General features: G+C 39.8%; 3 protein-coding genes across 8 annotated transcripts in view; 1 reads left to right on the top strand and 2 right to left on the bottom strand.

Annotated features, from left to right (window-relative positions):
• fig4a (FIG4 phosphoinositide 5-phosphatase a) overlaps positions 1-3,087 on the bottom strand; it is a 59,050-nt gene extending 55,963 nt beyond the window's left edge. For both annotated transcript variants that reach the window (XM_028605592.1, XM_028605593.1), the window contains exons 1-2: positions 2,909-3,087; positions 2,646-2,755 (exon numbers count right to left, since the gene is read on the bottom strand). In XM_028605592.1, coding sequence (XP_028461393.1) covers positions 2,646-2,708 — 63 coding nt within the window. In that variant the 5' untranslated portion in view covers positions 2,709-2,755; positions 2,909-3,087. The remainder of the gene's footprint in view (positions 1-2,645; positions 2,756-2,908) is intronic.
• Positions 3,088-3,717: 630 nt separating this feature from the next.
• ak9 (adenylate kinase 9) lies at positions 3,718-16,201 on the top strand. 3 transcript variants are annotated; one of them, XM_028604707.1, is made up of 35 exons: positions 3,718-3,841; positions 4,048-4,139; positions 4,337-4,400; positions 4,485-4,537; positions 4,655-4,751; positions 4,833-4,945; positions 5,092-5,250; positions 5,923-6,045; positions 6,485-6,559; positions 6,652-6,753; positions 6,972-7,111; positions 7,212-7,534; positions 8,117-8,235; positions 8,515-8,662; positions 8,781-8,877; positions 8,982-9,067; positions 9,315-9,509; positions 9,686-9,819; positions 9,977-10,180; positions 10,269-10,544; positions 10,661-10,782; positions 11,107-11,326; positions 11,437-11,490; positions 11,573-11,788; positions 12,164-12,382; positions 12,511-12,727; positions 12,840-13,041; positions 13,676-13,822; positions 13,944-14,161; positions 14,315-14,511; positions 14,736-14,905; positions 15,168-15,266; positions 15,436-15,538; positions 15,655-15,769; positions 15,861-16,201. In XM_028604707.1, the coding sequence occupies exons 1-35, from the start codon at positions 3,826-3,828 to the stop codon at positions 16,067-16,069; spliced, it is 5,124 nt and encodes a 1,707-aa protein (XP_028460508.1). In that variant the 5' UTR covers positions 3,718-3,825; the 3' UTR covers positions 16,070-16,201. The 3 variants fall into 3 exon arrangements, with proteins under 3 accessions (XP_028460508.1, XP_028460509.1, XP_028460507.1); XM_028604708.1 differs by having other exon boundaries at positions 9,974-10,180; positions 10,664-10,782; XM_028604706.1 differs by having other exon boundaries at positions 9,974-10,180.
• The window catches only part of LOC114572926 (structural maintenance of chromosomes protein 6), a 24,897-nt gene continuing 22,308 nt past the window's right edge, over positions 15,118-17,706 (bottom strand). For 2 of the 3 annotated variants that reach the window (XM_028604709.1, XM_028604711.1), the window contains exon 27: positions 17,216-17,691. In XM_028604709.1, coding sequence (XP_028460510.1) covers positions 17,598-17,691 — 94 coding nt within the window. In that variant the 3' untranslated portion in view covers positions 17,216-17,597. Of the gene's footprint in view, positions 15,763-17,215; positions 17,692-17,706 lie in introns of those variants that run through there. The other variant, XM_028604710.1, reaches the window with a different exon arrangement.

The raw sequence follows: 17,706 nt of genomic DNA, 5'->3' as shown, positions 1-17,706 counted from the left end.
CTGTAAGAAGCATATCAAGGTTCTGGCGTGGCCTAGCCAGTCTCCAGACCTAAACCCAATAGAGAATCTTTGGAGGGAGCTCAAACTCCGTGTTTCTCAGCGACAGCCCAGAGACCTGACTGATCTAGAGAAGATCTGTGTGGAGGAGTGGGCCAAAATCCCTCCTGCAGTGTGTGCAAACCTGGTGAAAAACTACAGGAACCGTTTGACCTCTGTACTTGCAAACAAAGGCTACTGTACCAAATATTAACATTGATTTTCTCAGGTGTTCAAATACTTATTTGCAGCTGTATCATACAAATAAATAGTTAAAAAAATCATATATTGTGATTTCTGGATTCTTTTTTTTTTTTTTAGATTATGTCTCTCACAGTGGACATGCACCTACGATGACAATTTCAGACCCCTCCATGATTTCTAAGTGGGAGAACTTGCAAAATAGCAGGGTGTTCAAATACTTATTTTCCTCACTGTATATTGTATAAAATGAAGTTGCATATTAAACTGGGCCTACAATAGCCTTTATACATACTTTTTTTTGCATAGAATACTAAGCTATTTCAATAGCCTAATAATTTTTGCCATGATTTTATAAATCACGTTTTCAGGTTAAACATACATACAGCACAGTGAATCCTTAGGATTACCTGTATCTGTGGATGGCCTTAGTGACTATCTTATAGCCTGACAAGCCAGACCTACATCAAGATGTTGGGTCTGGGAACTCTATTGACAGAGCTCAATCCGAGGGGCGGGACAAACTGTTGTCTTTCACATTCCCTCTGCACGCAATAGGACAGCGCTACAACCAGGCAGAGCAACGAAGAAGGTAGCGAAGCTAGTTGATAGATTAAACTTTTGCCGTATCCGGTCGGCAAATCTCCGAATACATCTTCCTTTTTTAAGAATGACTTCAATGCCGTTCTTTATTCTTTCCTCAAAGAAAAGCTTAACTCCAAGTCTTCCAGAAGACCGCTGTTCCCAGCCGAGACCCCCCTGGCTGCAAAATAAATTTGCTGCCACTAGGGTGCGTCTAGATTTCTAGGCTAACTATCTTACTTATTGGCCAGTAAGCAGTGGGGATTTATATTTGCTTATAATATTTTTGGATTCATGTTAAGACTTTTTAATTTTTGAAAAAAACGTTCAAAAATTAACAATAATTTGGAAGTCCCCCTACGTTGACTCGGAGGACCCCCTAGGGGGTACCGGACCCCCTGTTGAACATCTGGTCTAGAGTACATTTTCTAATATCTTCATTGTTAAGATTTGTCTTTCTTGTATGACTTTCTCTTCAAAGTCATTATTTTTCTCACACTGGGTTGCAAGATGGCTTAAGATTTTCTGTCAACTAAAGAACATTAGATTGTAACATCATGTATCAGGACAGTCCGCAACCATTAGAGACATTGTGTCCTGTTCCACAATGTCCAATGGAGGCCTCTTTGTCCACAACAGTTAGACAGTCAACTCATTCACTGTTCAATAAAATGGGCTGACAGATGTTCAATAACAAATTATGATAGCTCAACTGTGACAAATGTTTTTCCTGCATTACCGTGTAAATGTGTGTGACTATTGATCACCCATCAATCACTGTTGTAGAACACCTTTATTTTAACACATGTAATTATAAGTCGTTGCGAAAAAAAATTGGATTGGTAAAAAACAACACACAATTAGGAAAATAGGAAAAAAAGGATACACAAGAACGTGTCTGTAAAGGGCACATATTTATACCAAATATGTACAGACCTAATCAAAACTAAACTAATATTTGCATTTTGTCTGGGAAAATGTAATAATTCCGACTGTTTAGAGTCTTGACAGTATGAATGATTAGTTTGTTTTTTTCCCCCATCAACTCTAGACCCTATAATTGACACAATGGAGGTCATGGTATATCAAAGTAAACTGAGGTATACGAGTAGCAAATCATCACAAACAATCGTTTGCTGCCATCTAGTGTTTTCTGAATGGTAATCACAATCCTACAGGAGCTCTACATCCTTCTCCCCATTCATGTTATGTCTGTGAAGTTTATAATGTTAAAAATCATAGATTAAGCGTGGCTTTTGTACATCAGTGAGATTAGGAAATCCATCACTAGAGTCTACATTTTATGGATTTGGGATGTTAGAGATGGACTTGTGAATGTCAGCTTGTTGAACGTCCGAATGTCCTAAATATTGCCTGTCATGAATAAATAATTGTGCCACAGTGTGGTTAGCAAGGCACCTTCATCAGAGTTGGGAAAGACTGTGGTTGTGCTGGGTAGTTCCTAGTCCCAGTTTGTGCCACTCATGTAGTATTATTAGAGGCACAAACTGGGGTTAGGTAGTTCCAAGGAGAAAATGTGTGAACCTGTATGAATATAAAGCATGTTGCTGCAGATAAAGAAGAGGTCTACTCAGGAAACTGTCCTTTGATTAATAAAAGCATGAACAATAACCTTCTTTATCATCCTGTTTTTAAAAGCCACTCTTTGTCTATGTACTAATATTTACACAGGAAGCATCAGGAGAACAAAAAAGCAACTTTAACACGATGGAAATGTTATGTAATTTAAAAAGATGTTGTTTGCTACTTGCAGGTGGAATTTATAAACAGTAATACTAACAGCATAAAGATCATGACAGACTTACGGCTCTGGTTTCATATAAAACCATCCTCTGGATCCCACTGATGATAGCCGCTGACTGAGACATTTTTATCCCTGTATTCTCCAAACAATCCAGAAGAGACAACTGAAGAGCTGCAAAGCGAACGTAACGCATTGTGAAAACCCATTACTTCACATCATAAAATAAAAAAGAGATAAGGTATAAAAAAGTTAATCCTGATACTGCTAGCTACTGTGTGCATCTTATTTTCACCTAAAGTTAGCTAGCTAAATAGCGTTACTCACCATTTGCTAGCTAACTGGGTTAGCCACAAATCATCCCCACATAGAATAATACGCAATAATGCATCTCCTCTGGTAGTCTAAATAACTTATTTGAACGTTTTTAATTAATGAATTGTGTATGTAGCTTGCACAAGTATTTACGGCTAGCACTAACTAATTGCAACATGACTTTGTTTTAGTCAGGTGACTGTCATGAAAGATCTCATGTCAACTGATACGGTGGCTCACAGCGTCCAAAACTCGAAGAGCTGAAAATGCGTTTAATTTACTGACGCAAGTTTTTGCCTTTGGGTCTTTTCACCATAAACTTTGTTTAATATAGATATATATTATTATATTTTTCTTTATTTAACAGAACACAAGAATATCAACAGTATGTACACATAAATCCCATAAAAAAGGTCTCTACAGTGTTGCCATGCAGCTCTTGATAAAAATGTCCAACGTTTGGTTTGTAGTCTGCCCATTTCTTCTTGTGAATGTGGAATTTTCCAATAATAAAATTATTAAAGATGACAGATTGTTTTTTTCTTCTAGTTCACAGAAAGTGCCAGAAAATTCAATATGAAGTCTAGCTAAATCTCTAATGTAGTGTAGCCTACTTGAGAAACGCGGCTTCTATCTTTCGAGCATAGACTGTATATTATTAATATATATATATATATATATATATATATATATATATATATATATATATATATATATATATATATATATATTAGTAATATTAACAGTCTATGTTTTCGAGCCATAAGTAAAACTACCCCCCTTTGTTTGTGAGTTGCTATGGTGACAAGTATACGGTGACTGCGAACCTTGGATAGTTGGCTAGCTAACCTTAGGTTACGTCCTAGCTAGTTAACAAACGATGATAAAAGTTTAAACAGTGAAAAGATAGGGGGGGAAAGGATATAAGAATGACCCAAACTAACGGTAAGAACATTTCCGTTGAAATATGACAGCAATTAACGTTACCTGTGGCTATAGTCAACTTTTATAACTACAATTTTATAAGAAACGGCCGAATAGGTAGCTAAATCGTCAGATTAACGTTAACGTTACAAGCAACTGACAGTTTGATACCCTCTGTTTATAACTTTTGATTCTCTCTGTTCATTGATATGTTATATACGCTTAAGTGGACCGGTTATTGGACAACCTAATAGAAGATGATGCTGAGAGAGAGAGTCTTCTTGCCAAACCCACCTGCTTCATTATAGTTGGAAGACCGGTAAACACACACACACACACACACACACACACACACACACACACACACACACACACATATGGTCTTCCTCGGGTACAGGTGAAGATTTAAGAGAACACATCTGCATGTATACAACCACATCACATCAAAACACTGGCATTTATTTTCTTCTATGTTCCATGTCATATAACCCAATGACATGGCATTTTTTGTGACAGGGTGTTGGAAAATCCACCTTGGCAACAAACATTGCAGAGTCCTGGAAGTGTATCTTAATTGATGGTAAGTTCAATTTGCTGTATTTCTGGTCTTTAATTGTACCAACATAATTCAGATATATATTTATCATCTTTTATAATATTTCAGATACAGATCTGCTCAACACACACATTAAAAATAAAACAAAGCAAGGTGTAGAGGTGAGTATAATTACCTGTGTCATAGGACAGAAAGGTTAACTGTCCCTTTTATGTCATGTGTTTTACATATATGTATGCATCTTTTTTATGGTGTATGAATTGCTCTGACCATTTTAGATCTTGAATATCTTATCTGAGGGAAGAATCATACCAGAAGAAATGGTGCTCCAGCTGATTCTTGACAGGCTTAACTCACACCAAGTGGAGCACTACGGTAAATTGTAATTGTCATTCAAAACACCACTATGTGAGCAAGCCACTGCTTGCACTTGATAACATATGTGTTGTAATGCAGGGTATGTACTGAGCTGCCTACCATTCCTGTCAGAAGAGTGTCTGAAGATTCATGAGCAGCTTGAGCTGATCAAAAACTTCAAACTAACACCTGATTTCATCATCAACATCAAGGTTATCCACATGCCCTCCATTTAGAGTTGTGCATGTCATCAAGCAGCAATTGATTCAAGCAATGTCTTTTATTTTTTTTAAATAACCTTTTAAGTATTTGGAAGTTACATATACATCTTCCATCTTCCATCTCCATCTTCCACCAGTGTGCAGACAACGACCTGGTCCACCGGCTGTCAGGTCTGAAGCAGCACCCAGAGACAGGGCAGCTGTACAACAGGGATCAATGGAAGCGTGAGGAGGTGTTTAACATCAAGAAGGAGAACAAGGACCAGGAAGTGGAGGATGAGGATGAGGAGGAGCAGGTAAGGTTGAGAAAAAACACCTCTTGCCACTGGTTTTAAAGGTCCCATGACATGAAAATTTCACTTTATGAGGTTTTTTAACTTTAATATGAGTTCCCCCAGCCTGTATATGGTCCCCCAGTGGCTAGAAATGGCGATAGGTGTAAACCGAGCCCTGGGTATCCTGCTCTGCCTTTGAGAAAAGGAAAGCTCAGATGAGCCGTTTTGGAATCTGCTTGTTATGAGGTCATAACAAGCAAGGTTACCTCCCCTTTCTCTGCTTTGCCCGCCCAGAGAATTTGACCAACCCATGAGAGAGAGACATCATGGCTTTCAAACGAGAAAAGTGGCAGTTGGTCAAGGCCACACCCCACCCTCCACCTTGCCCCTCCCACTCTCCTCCTCAATAGCTACAGAAACAGAAATGGCACATACTAAGGAAAGCTCATTGTGGGACTAGCTCTAGTGGCTGTAATTCTGCACCAAAGCTGAATTTCGGGAAAGAGACTTCCAAAGAGCACCATGTCATGGGACCTTTAACCTTTCCTGTCTTTGGTGTTAGAGTAATTTGGTTTTGAATAATGATGATGATGATTATTTCTTGCATTCCCCAATTTAATTATGTTGTATTATTTGGACTTTTTTCATTCTAATTTAGTTAATTTTTTTTTTTTTTTTTTTCTTTTCTTGCAGGCTGGGGGAGAAGAACTCCAAAAAGATATTATTGACCAGATGGTGTGGACACCAGAAAACTTGGCCAGAAATGCTTTTCCTAGACTCACCATGTACAAGAATACCATGCTCAGACCACTGGAGGTGAGTTACCCAGGGCTTAAAAAATTCTGAATGGCTTACACTTTAATTAAGAAGTTAAATAAATGTGTCACTCCCCACACATAATGCAGCTGTTTGTTGGGCTAATCATTTGAAATGAAGTCATCCATTTCTTACACAATCTAAATTATTTGATCATCATGTAAAGCCAAATGATACATTTCAAACAGCTTTGATGGGGCAATCAGGGTGATTTTTCTTACACGCCAGAGTGCAGTCAGAGATATTGCGTTTGTGTAAAAGTTTGACCTTTATTTAAAAAGCCATATCATAAGACCTCATCTGAGATATACTGTAACTGCTGATAAAGAGAAGGTCTGACTAACACAGCCTCATCTAAAGATCCACGTTAATATGATGTTCTAAATTATATCAGATGGGTTCAATTAATTTCCCCCTTGACAAAAGTAATATTTTTCAGGACTACATGACAGAACACAACCCCCTCTACCTGTTGGAGTTGGATGGAAACAACACACCTGAAGAGCTGCACTTGGTACACTAGGGATAAATGAACCGTCTGCAGGAAATACATGCTACAGTCTTACAAACAAGATCATTTTATTTTGTTGATTGTTTTGTCTCTAGTCTGTAATGTCCCGTCTTGGATCCATGGCAATAAAGCGTGTCTCCATTCCAGTCCTCCTCCACCAGACTGATGATGAAGAATTGCCAGAAGACATTGACACGGTCTGCCATTATTGACCTTATTCATATTTTACTTACAAAAAAAAACAGTATTCAAAACACCATACATTTAAACTATTAACACAAAGATAAGGCTGATAACAATTTTCTTTTTTTTTTTTAAATGATGCACTAACAGGCATTTTAAACATACTCCCTCCACTAAATTGACTCTCAATTTAACTAGAAGTAGTTTAATCCTGAGTCCATCTCTTTTCCAGGAGGACCTAATGAGAGTCATGTCCTCCTCCAGGACAGTGGCTCCCGGCTTTAAATGGAGAAGGAGCCGCTGGGGCCGAACTTGTCCTGTTGCTCTGAGGGAGGGCAAAGTCATTCCTGGCAAACCTGAATTATGTGTGGGGTGAGTGATCTGGCTGTGGCCAGGTGAGGAATCTATCCAATAGCTTCAAATGAGACTGGGTAAACATGTCAACCAACTCTCATTTCAACTCCCTGCGCAGCTTCCAGGACAAAATGTACATCCTCTCATCTCAGGAGGCCTGCCAGAAGTTTTTCACAAACCCCCGATGGTACTTACTTCCTCCGATGCCCAGGCCCCCTTGCAGAGTTTCCATCATTGGACCTCCACAGGCAGGGAAGAGCACTCTATGTAAGCTTCTAGCTCAGCACTACAAGGCATTGGTGCTTGATATGGAGGTACTGGTGCAGCCAGTTCTGGACAAGGTTGAGCAGGAGAGGCTTGACAAAATCAAAGAGGAGACAACACAGGTCGCTATAGAGAAAATCAAGATGAAGATGGAGAAGGATGTCGGACAGAATTCAGGTAAGTTGAGTTTTGTTGGTGGTAATGATGATGATGATGATGATGATGATGATGATGATGATGATGATGATGAGGACAATGGGTTAGCTGTCTTTAGTTTATCTATGTATACTGTATCTGTCACTATCAAATAAACCATCAACAAATAAAAATGATATTCACTATCACCTGTACAGTTGTATTGTAGCTTAATAACTATTCTACTAACAAATTATATAAGTTATATCACACATCAGCCCTTTGAAATACCATGTAGTAGACAGTATTATTTGACGTATACTGTCAGACACAGAATTAATGTTCTGATATTTTTATTTCATCCAATGAAACCAATTCTGTAGGAGGTAAGATGTAAAAACCTTCTATTTATTCTTTCTGTCTCTCTCTGGTGCAAACACACATGCAGACAAACAGACATGGATAAATTAACCATTTCAAAATCTTTTACACGTACTGTACACATCACAAATGGTAGTCTGGTCACGCTATGTTGTGTCCCCAGAGTTTTGGAGCTCGGTGTGAGTCGAGATTATGCGGCAGCCTACACTGTATTTGTGTGCAAATGTTTTCTGCTGTTCTCAGTGACAGAGGATCATCCAGAGGTACAAACCATGGTGCTCACTGCGCTGGAAGAAGCCAAACATCAAAGCACATCTCCCTTCAGCCTGTATGCTGAGGTACTGGAGAAGCGTGTAAAAGAGGTATGTTATAAAATCTGAAACATGGCAGCTGCATTTACACTGCAAGCTTTTTGGTTAAAAAAAAAGAAAGAGCATTCCTTCTACATTTTTGTTGTGACTGTTGTTGGAAATGTATTGAATGTATTTGGAGAAAAAGTATATTTAACATAAATGTTGCCATTTATCATATACAGTAAATATGATTAGAAAGTTAAACCAAATGAATGAACCACCATTTAGATGTATAGTACAACTATAAACAGTTTGCAGGGGTGTTGCTTAATAATTGTGATGTTACAGATTGAAGAGGCTGACACTGGTGCAGATGTCAGAACTGGCTGGGTGCTTGACAACTTTCCCAAGAACTTTTCCCAAATGAAAGTCTTACAGCAAGCTGGAATCCTGCCAGACACCCTCTTCTGTCTCCAAGACAGTGATAGCAATCAAGGTACGAGACACAGTAACAACACTAAGAAGTTGTTGTTTTATATAGAGTATATAGAGTCAAGTCTATATTTGAGTTCTGTCTGTGATCATGTTTCACTGCACTTAAATGTGTTGAACAGTTTTGAAGAGATTGTATGAGAAGAACAAGGAGAGCGTGGACAAAGCAGTGAGCAAGAGGTTGCAGGACGAACAATCTAAGAAGGAGAAACTGGTCTTGTGAGTGGAGGTGCAATGATGCTGTCAAATTGTATGGGTCGTTATATCTGGAATTGATTGTTTATGGGGCTTTTGTTCTTGTGCTTAATTTCTCTTCATTTTAGAGAACAGAAGGAGCCAGAATCGGAGGTAGAGGCCAAGCCTGCTGAGCTGCAAACAAATCTAGAGACAGTTGCTGAAGAGACCGAAGGTACCAACTGTCAGCCTAAATTCACAAAGGCTCCCTGATCCTGTAGAATTTGACCAGCACTGTTTTTAAAGCATTCATTAATGTCCTTTGTAGAAAATGACACCACCAGCCTCGCGCATCCGCACACCTTTCTGTATTTACATACTACAGTGTATGTAAGCACCATAAAAGCAGCATTGAACTAAACGTTTTCCCTCCATCTCAAACTCTGGACCGCCATCTCCTTCTCATTTCTGTGTTGCTCCAGCTGTGGTACTACCTGATCATTGGGACTTGGGTTATCCAGACGGCCCGGAGATGAATGACTATAAACTGCAACTGCAACAGTTTGTGTACGAATGGGACCAAATGCAGTCCGCTTTAACTGTCCCACACTCAGTACTGAAGATTGGGGACAAAAGCCCTGAAGACCTGCTTAAACAGATGGTCCTTCTCAAGGAGAGTGAGTGTAACTCTTCGTGAAGTATCAATCCCAGTCTTGAATTTTGTTAACACCACAAACCGCATGTTGGTCATGTTTCAATTAAATGTATTATAACTATAATAATTATTCATAATAACATAATTTTTTTTTATTATTGATAATAATCCAATCTGGTTTACATGCTTGATTTTTAGAACCCTTTCAGTATGTGTCCTGGGAACTGTCAGCAACAGACCTGGACAAGGAGGCGGCAGATATGGAGGCCTTAGCTGAGCTGGAGAGAGCCGAGGAAAGCAGCAGTGACAATGATGCAGTTGAGGAGGAAGAAGTCAGTAAACATGTCTTTTTTGATTTTATAAATGACAAGTTTATAATCTTATATACAATTGAAGATACTGAAGATGGAGGCCTGTCTTACTGCTTTGCTGTCAATTAAAAATATAAACAAACCTTTAACAGCATCTCCTTCCTCTCAATGACAGCAGGGGGTCGTAACAACCAAGAGAGTATTAGGCGATACCCATCATTTCTGCCCTGTGGCCTTAAAAAACAACAATGTCCTGTGGCCCTGTACGGGTGAAATTGCAGCCAAGTACCGTGAGAAAAACTACTATTTCTCGAGCCAAGCAGCCAGGGACTCTTTCCTTCAAAACCCTGCACATTTTGTTGCACAGACTGGGCCTCTCAAGGTACAAACTGACATAAGAAGAAAAGAAAAAGTCATTGTAAGTAAAGCAAAAATACCTAACAAGTTTCTTCTATCTCCTTCTGTCCAAGCCTCCTGCCCTGCGGATCTTTTTGCTTGGCACCCGAGGGTCAGCCAAGACCACTCAGGGTGAGTGGCTCGCCCAGCAGCTTGGCATTTTCCATATTCAGTTCAGGGAGCAACTCCAAATGCTCATCATGGCCAAGACAAAGGAGCAGGTACCTTATTCTGATGAGTTGGAGTCTCCAGAGGAGTCTGCTGAGGACTTGGAGGCTCTGATAGAGGAAGCCAGGGGGGAGGACAAGGAGGAGATGGGGGAGAACTCCGACAACACGAATGACATGGAGGTCAGCTTCAATTAACTTTCTCTGTAGCAAGATCAAAGACAAGAATTACAAGAATGTTAAAGAATTAGGATATTTTGACACTGAAATACTGTGCAAGTGCTACTCTGTGTCTACAGCAGGAAGTGGTCCTGACTGATGAGGAAACGGCTATCAAAGCATACCTGTCTGATGGAGATCCACTTACCCCAGAGATCCTGGATATGCTTATCGCACCATACTGGAATCAGGAACCATACATGTAGTTGCGCAGACACACACACACACACACACACACAACACACACACACACACACACACACACACACACACACACACACACACACACAAGAGGGCGACTAAGCATACTTCCATCAAATTTAAAAATGTTTTCTTTGATAAATCTTTATACATCCCTTAATCTCTCATGCTCCCTTTCTGCTTCTTTCACTTTCACTGAAAAATCCCAGGCATCACATATAGACCTTTCACATCCTTACACTTCTATATTTTACACCTTATGTACCTTAATTCATTATATATACATTGTGTGTGTCTTTTAATTGCATTTTTCTCCACCTTGTAGGTCTACAGGTTTTATTTTGGAGGGCTTCCCTCAAAATCCCGATGAAGTGCAGTACATTTTGCAGCAACAGCTTTTCCCTGATGTTGTGGTAAATTTGGTGGTGGATGTCACAGATGTTCAGAAGCGTCTGTTGCCGACATACCTGGAGAAGTGGCGTGAGTGCCACAACCGCCGTGAAGCACAGCTAAACCTCCTTTATGATTTACGTAAGCGGAACCGGGTAAGCAAGTGACAACTTGGTAGAATCATTTCTCTGCAAACGTTATTACATGCATGTCTGTCCTGACAATGTCTATAGATTGTGTGAGTACAGCTATCTCTTTGGTACAGGAGAACAGCATTGCTGAGAGAAGGGCTGAACTCACGAAGGCAGCCAAAAACAAAGTAAGCAAACTAATTATAACCACAGCGTCATCCCCTCTCCATCACTGCTTAACGCCTCTTCCTCCTATCTCCAACTCATCAGCTCAGATATTCTGAGGATGAAGAAGATGATGAAGAGGATGAAACTGCAGGCAACATGGAGGAAGAGATAGAGGCCATGCTGGAGGAAGAGTTTCCTTTAGAAGAGGATAACAAAGACATGGAGAATAAAGAGAATGAGGAGGCGGCGTCTGAGAGGCTGGAGATGGAGATAGCAGAGCGTTATGTGAAGGATGAAAACAGCCTTATTACTGTTATGGTACAAAGACACAAAACCCAATGAAGGCAATTAACTTGCCAGACATACGTATTTGCTTCCCTCACCCATTTCTGCTATTATTTAATATTGGCTTCAAGGACAGTCAGGAGAGTTCTATAATCTATATAAGATTTACTACAATAGTCTAAGCCATAACACACAAAGTAATACTTGAAACAAATTGTCATCATTAGACGTTACAACTCTGATAGATACTTGCAAACATTTTACATTCTGACATCCTTTGACTTTACAGAGACACAAGTTGGTCCTAAGATAAACCTAATGTGACTTTATGTGCTCTGCATAATGTAAGTTTACATATTGTACTTTACTAATACTCATAAATTCTGCTTTGTGTTGTTCTATGATCAGGAGCTCCTGAGTGAACTAAACATACCCAAAGTGTCAATCAGTGCATCTCGTAAGCTCCGGATCGCTCAGCAGAAGCTGCTCCAGAAAATCCAGCCCCTGGTGACCAACAGGGAGTCACTCTTCCAAAAATGCCAACCCATCTCATACAGCCTGGCACATAAGCTGCTGCTCTCCTCTTATAAGTTCCACAGCGCCTTTGGCTGCTGGGACCCCATAAAGGTAGGCGTCATTTAGGAATGGTCACTGTGTCTTTTATAGCATCTGTGGGATGAGGCCACGATTTGTATTTCAACTACTAGTACACCTTTACTCTTTTTTGCTGACATGTAAATGTCCCCCTTCTACAGCACTACAAAGAGAGAGATGTGATCCAGCCTCTGCAGTGGCCCCTCAATACCACATATCCCCTAATCTTCCATCAGTTTATCTACTTTTTTGCAACTAAGGAGAACCGTAACACATTTATGCTGAACCCCTTGAAGTACCTTAGGCAGCCAAAGCCCACCCCGTCCCTTCCTGTTAAAATAGCTGTTGTTGGACCACCCAAATCTGGAAAAACCACTGGTAAGACTCAAGACAGCTGGAAAATAATCCTTTTTTTTTTTTTTACGATTATCTCTCTCTTCTTTCTATTATTCACATTCTGCATTTCTCTCACTTTGCTTTAACTCTCCAGTGGCACAGATGTTTGCTCAGAAATATGGCTTGGCCTGTCTGTCCATTGGCGGCGCTATGCGTACGGTGCTTAACAATCATGAGCACACTGATCTGGCTGTCCAGATGAAAAAGCATCTCTCCCAGGGACTCGTTGTACCTGATGAACTGGCCATTCAGTGTCTGGAGGTGGCGCTCATGAGCTCGATCTGCGGCACTCGAGGGTAAGCTGGGGTGTGTGTGTTCCATAAAGAGTTATTAAAACTCAAGGCTTGAAAATATATTAACTTTTACTTTGAAATAACTTTTTTGCTTTTTTTGTTTCAAGACAAAGACTTTTTTCTTACTCTAGTCTCGCTTTGCCAGACCTTCCTCCACAGCACAAACGTGCACGTCAAAACGTGCTCTGGTTTATTGCCATTTCTTTAAACCAATCATAATCCTCATAAGCACCGGACAGAGCCACGGTGCCGCTGCAAAATAGCCTTGGGAAGGAACTTATTTTGGTGGAACATGTGTATGTTCAAAAGTTGTTTTAGTCATGCAACAGAAAACTCAGATTGGACAGATAGTCTAGCTAGCTGTCTGGATTTACAGTGCAGAGATCTGAGGAGCAATTAATCATAGTCCTCATAAATCAACCAGAGTTTAAAATTCCAACACAAAGAAAGCGGGAGGTAACGGACATCCAGCCGGAAAGATTGAAATCCGTGGAATTTCCAGCAGCAACGGAGCAATCCTGGAAGTGGAGCGTCTTGGATATAGACTAGTCTTACTCTGACTGTCAAGACATCTACACATGCTGTACTTATTCCTACTTGAGGGTGTTTGTGAAGACAATATTTATTGTCATCCCAGGTACGTGTTGGATGGCTTTCCGAAGACACTTAAGCAGACAGAGCTGATGGGGTCTCGGAGCATCATCCCCATGATAGTAGTAGAGCTGGAGCTGGCCACAGTGGAGGTGCTGACCAGAGGTCTCCTGGACAAGATGAAGCCCAACAAGTGAGATAACACACATCGATAGCAACTGTAAATACACATCATATCACAAGTCTGAGAGCTGTTTAAAATCACAAACTGTCAAAGTAATAAAATGTGTCCTGCCCCCCTCCTCCTACTGCAGGCCTCACCTGATGCACAGCAGCTCAGAGATCCTCCACATTCGTAACTCCTGTTACAAGCAGGAGATGGAGCATGTGAGGCAACACTTCCAACAACAATATCAGAACTGGATCCTGCTCGATGGCTTGAAAAGCAAATGGTGGATCTGGAACCGCAGTATAAAGGAGGTCAGCATCAGCATGAAATATATCCACAACTACCTGGAGAGGACACGCAACAGTAAGTACTAGAAGCTTTTCCAGACATCAGCTCAGATTTTTTTTTTTACACCTAAAGTAAAACATGCCAAATACTGTATTAATTGAAAACTTGCCTCACTCATCGTCTTAAGATGACATTAGTTCAGAATCCCATGCTTTTTTCATTTTGCAGGACAAGCAGCATGCATCAACAGAATGTGTATCACACCCAAGGAGCTGCAGTATCGGCTTGGAGAGTTTGGACAGTACTGCCCTGTCTGCCTGGCTCTACATCGCCACCTGGTGGACTGCTCAGAAAGTGCAGCCTTAACTCATGCAGCCGAGTACAGGGGACACTATTACAAGATGTGTGGCGAAGACCATTTAGAGGTCAGTGTACTGGAGCACACAGATGGTTAAATGCACGAATGAGTATGGAAAAGCATTCAAGCCAAATTAAGCAGATTTCCTCATTTTCAAATTCTGTGCAGGATAAACAATATACACACATTTTTAAAGTTACATTTATAATAACAGATTTGATTTAACATGCAAATAGATTAACTGTGACTGAAAGAAAAAATTATGTTTTTATGTTGCTCCCTCAACCACAGCGGTTCCTGACTACTCCCGATCAGTTTGTGACTCCTGGCTGCCCACACACTCTCCCACAACCCCAGCTGCTGCCCAGAAAGCTCACTGAGATCCAGGTGAAGAACAACTTCCCACAGCAAGTTGAGATGAAGGGCTTCTGCCCGGTCACTTATCTGGATGGAAAGCAAAGGTACACTATTCACTACACTGTTTGAATACATGATTGGCATTCATTTATTAATTGATTAATAGAGATTTTAATTTATCAGTGAAAAATTACAAGTTATTATACTTATCAATTTTAGTAACTTGAAAGGGGTGGTCCCTGGCCCTATTCAGTAGATTAAAGATACCTTAGAAAGTGCATTTTCAAAAGCACGTAATTATTAAAAACAAACTAAAAAATGTCAAAAGGGCTTTATTTGTGTCATGGCAGGTTTATTTGTCCTCAGGTATGAAGCCCTGGTTCGAGGAAAGATGGAATATGCAGTGGAATACAGAAAACGGATCTACATTGTTGAGACAAAGCAGAAACAGGACAAGTTTTTGAGGTGTGGAGCTATCTCCTTGTATATTTCTGAAATGTTTTTCATTTAGATTTCTTTTCACAAGATAAGGATTATTCAGTCGTGCACAGTATTTGGAAGTCTCCCCAGTACTTTCAATAAAGTTTTATTTGGCTATTGAGTGAAAGTTGGTGTTGATATATTATCTTTCAAGGATTCCTGAAACCTACTGGAACCAGAGGCTGCCCAGTAAAGTTCCTCCTCTTTGTGAACCTGTACCCCTCACCTCCCTTCCAACGTTGGGCTACCTGGAGCAGGTCTCTCTCTCTCACTCTCACACACACAGCAGAGATTTTATGTCAACATTTGATATAGGTATGTTTCTGAATCCTCTTCAACATCTGCCCTGTTTTGAGTTGTATGTATTTTTTAGGGTGTGGCAGTATCAGTCATCAAGGCCATGACAGCAGTTGGGTGTCTCAAACCAAAGTATCCCTTCCTCAGTATACAGAGATCTTCACTCCTCTATGTGGCATTCTACCTGAAAGGTAAAGCAAGATGTCAAGGTTACCTTAGGTCACAGTCAATATCACGTGACTTGCTCAAACTCAAGAACGATTATGTTAACATATTTTACAGCTTTCAACCACAAGAGCACAGACTACATCCGCCAGAAGTATAAAAAGAAGCTGGCCTTGTTTGAAGAGAACTGTGCGCTCATTCCCTACCTGAGCTTAACAATGTCAGGGAACTACAGGCCTCCCTGTGAACGTCCCATTGACTTTGAGTTCAAACTCAAAAGGTTCCTGGCCTTGGGAGACTTGCCAAGTGCCAACAGTGTGCTGTAGCTGTTTTTAAAGCTTGACCACTGCTTGCTATTTCATGTTGTGTGAAGAAATGTGAGACAACAAAATTTGAAAGCAACCTGCTTTAAGAGTTTATTTTATCAAGAGCATGTAATAAAGCATTCTTCACTGTCAGGGCTGGATAATGTGTTTTCCTTGAGTCATTAACCTTGCTTCTATGTAGCTTGTATACTGGACACTGCACTTTCATTTTCTTTGTTTGGTTGCCAAAGAGAATATAGCAGTAATTATGTGATCATAAATGCAAGCTTTCTTTTTTTCAGGATCATTTATAGCATTTGAGTGAGTTTTTTTTTTTTTTTTTAGTTTTGCAGTTTTTTTCAATAATTACTATTAAATCAATTTGAGGCTGATAAATGCCATGTTGAAAACAATTGTGGTTCACATTTGAACTCAACCACAGCAAGACCAGGGCTGGACGATACGGAGAAAATCAGGACATTCTTGACCAAATACCTCGATATCGCAACAATATTCTAGGGTTGACAATTGGTGCTTTAACAAAATATCTTCAGTTAGATTTTAGATAAATAATCATCAGTAATGTGGATATACAGTATAATGACTAAGTGGTTAAAGGCAAATATTTGAACAGCTAGAACAGTCTGGTAAGTTCAGAAAATTACATCACTTTACTGTAATGCAGCCTTTAAAACCAGTAAAAGACAACACTTACCATGTAACGATATTCAAAATCTCAGACGATATCTAGTCTCATATTACAATATCGATGTAATATTGATATATTGCCCAGCCCTGAATAAAGCTATTACAGTACCATAAGAACACAGAGTTTTGTGTTCATTAAATATTAACAGTGGAAGTGCATTCCAGTGGGCCGCCTCGTGTGAAGGATTTGGCACAGAGCCCTTAAAGGTGCAAATCCTTCCTCCTCACAAGACTGACCTTAATAAGGGTTTCAAGTTGAATGTTTCAGTACAGATCCAAAAAAAATTTATATCCAGTGAATAATGAGCAGAGGAAAAAAGCAGGATTGTGTGTTTACTGTGTTCTGTCACAAAGTGGTAACAAAAGAACAAAGAACTTTAATTATAATGTCCAGTTAGAGACTGACTTGAGGAGGAAAATGTCCTGAAATTTGCTGCCAAGCATATAAAAACACCAACATTACATTTGTCTCTGAACTTGGTTTAATGAATATTAAAAAAATTCTTACAATGACATCATCTCCTTCAATGTGCCAGTTGTCAAGCCATTTAACCGTTATTTCAGCAGTGGATATACAAATACTTCACCATCTTTGCAGTACCCTCGATGCATCAGTGCATACAACATTTTGTTGGTACTTGCATTCAGTGTTGTAGAACAAAACATTTAACACACTGCCTACTAAACAGAACTTTAAAAAAAAATAAAATTGTATTTCGATCACTGACGGAACTAAAAACTGAACCACTCTTGAACCCTTCTTAAACATAATCGATGGAGGTTATGGCACCTGCTACTGGTCTCGTCAACTTATTTGATGTTAAATTACCAGCTAGCAATACTACTGGTCCTCATCTTGACTTCTTTGTGGGTTGTTGCCACGGTCTGGATCTTTGAGACAGAGGATGCTGATGTTTTTACTCTCTGGAAGAGAGCTGAAACAAAAAGAA

This window comes from Perca flavescens, chromosome 18 (genome assembly GCF_004354835.1).
Source record: "Perca flavescens isolate YP-PL-M2 chromosome 18, PFLA_1.0, whole genome shotgun sequence".
In the NCBI taxonomy this organism is placed as follows: domain Eukaryota; kingdom Metazoa; phylum Chordata; class Actinopteri; order Perciformes; family Percidae; genus Perca; species Perca flavescens.
The sequence above is the reverse complement of the archived record's forward strand: the minus strand, read 5'-3'. Positions and strand labels throughout refer to the sequence as shown.

Bases quoted from the DNA above. Each gene is read 5' to 3' on its own strand.
- ak9 (XM_028604706.1), top strand. The intron at 4,946-5,091 runs GTTATCCACATG...ATCTTCCACCAG, and splicing joins ATTTCATCATCAACATCAAG to TGTGCAGACAACGACCTGGT. The intron at 13,823-13,943 runs GTGAGATAACAC...CTCCTACTGCAG, and splicing joins GACAAGATGAAGCCCAACAA to GCCTCACCTGATGCACAGCA.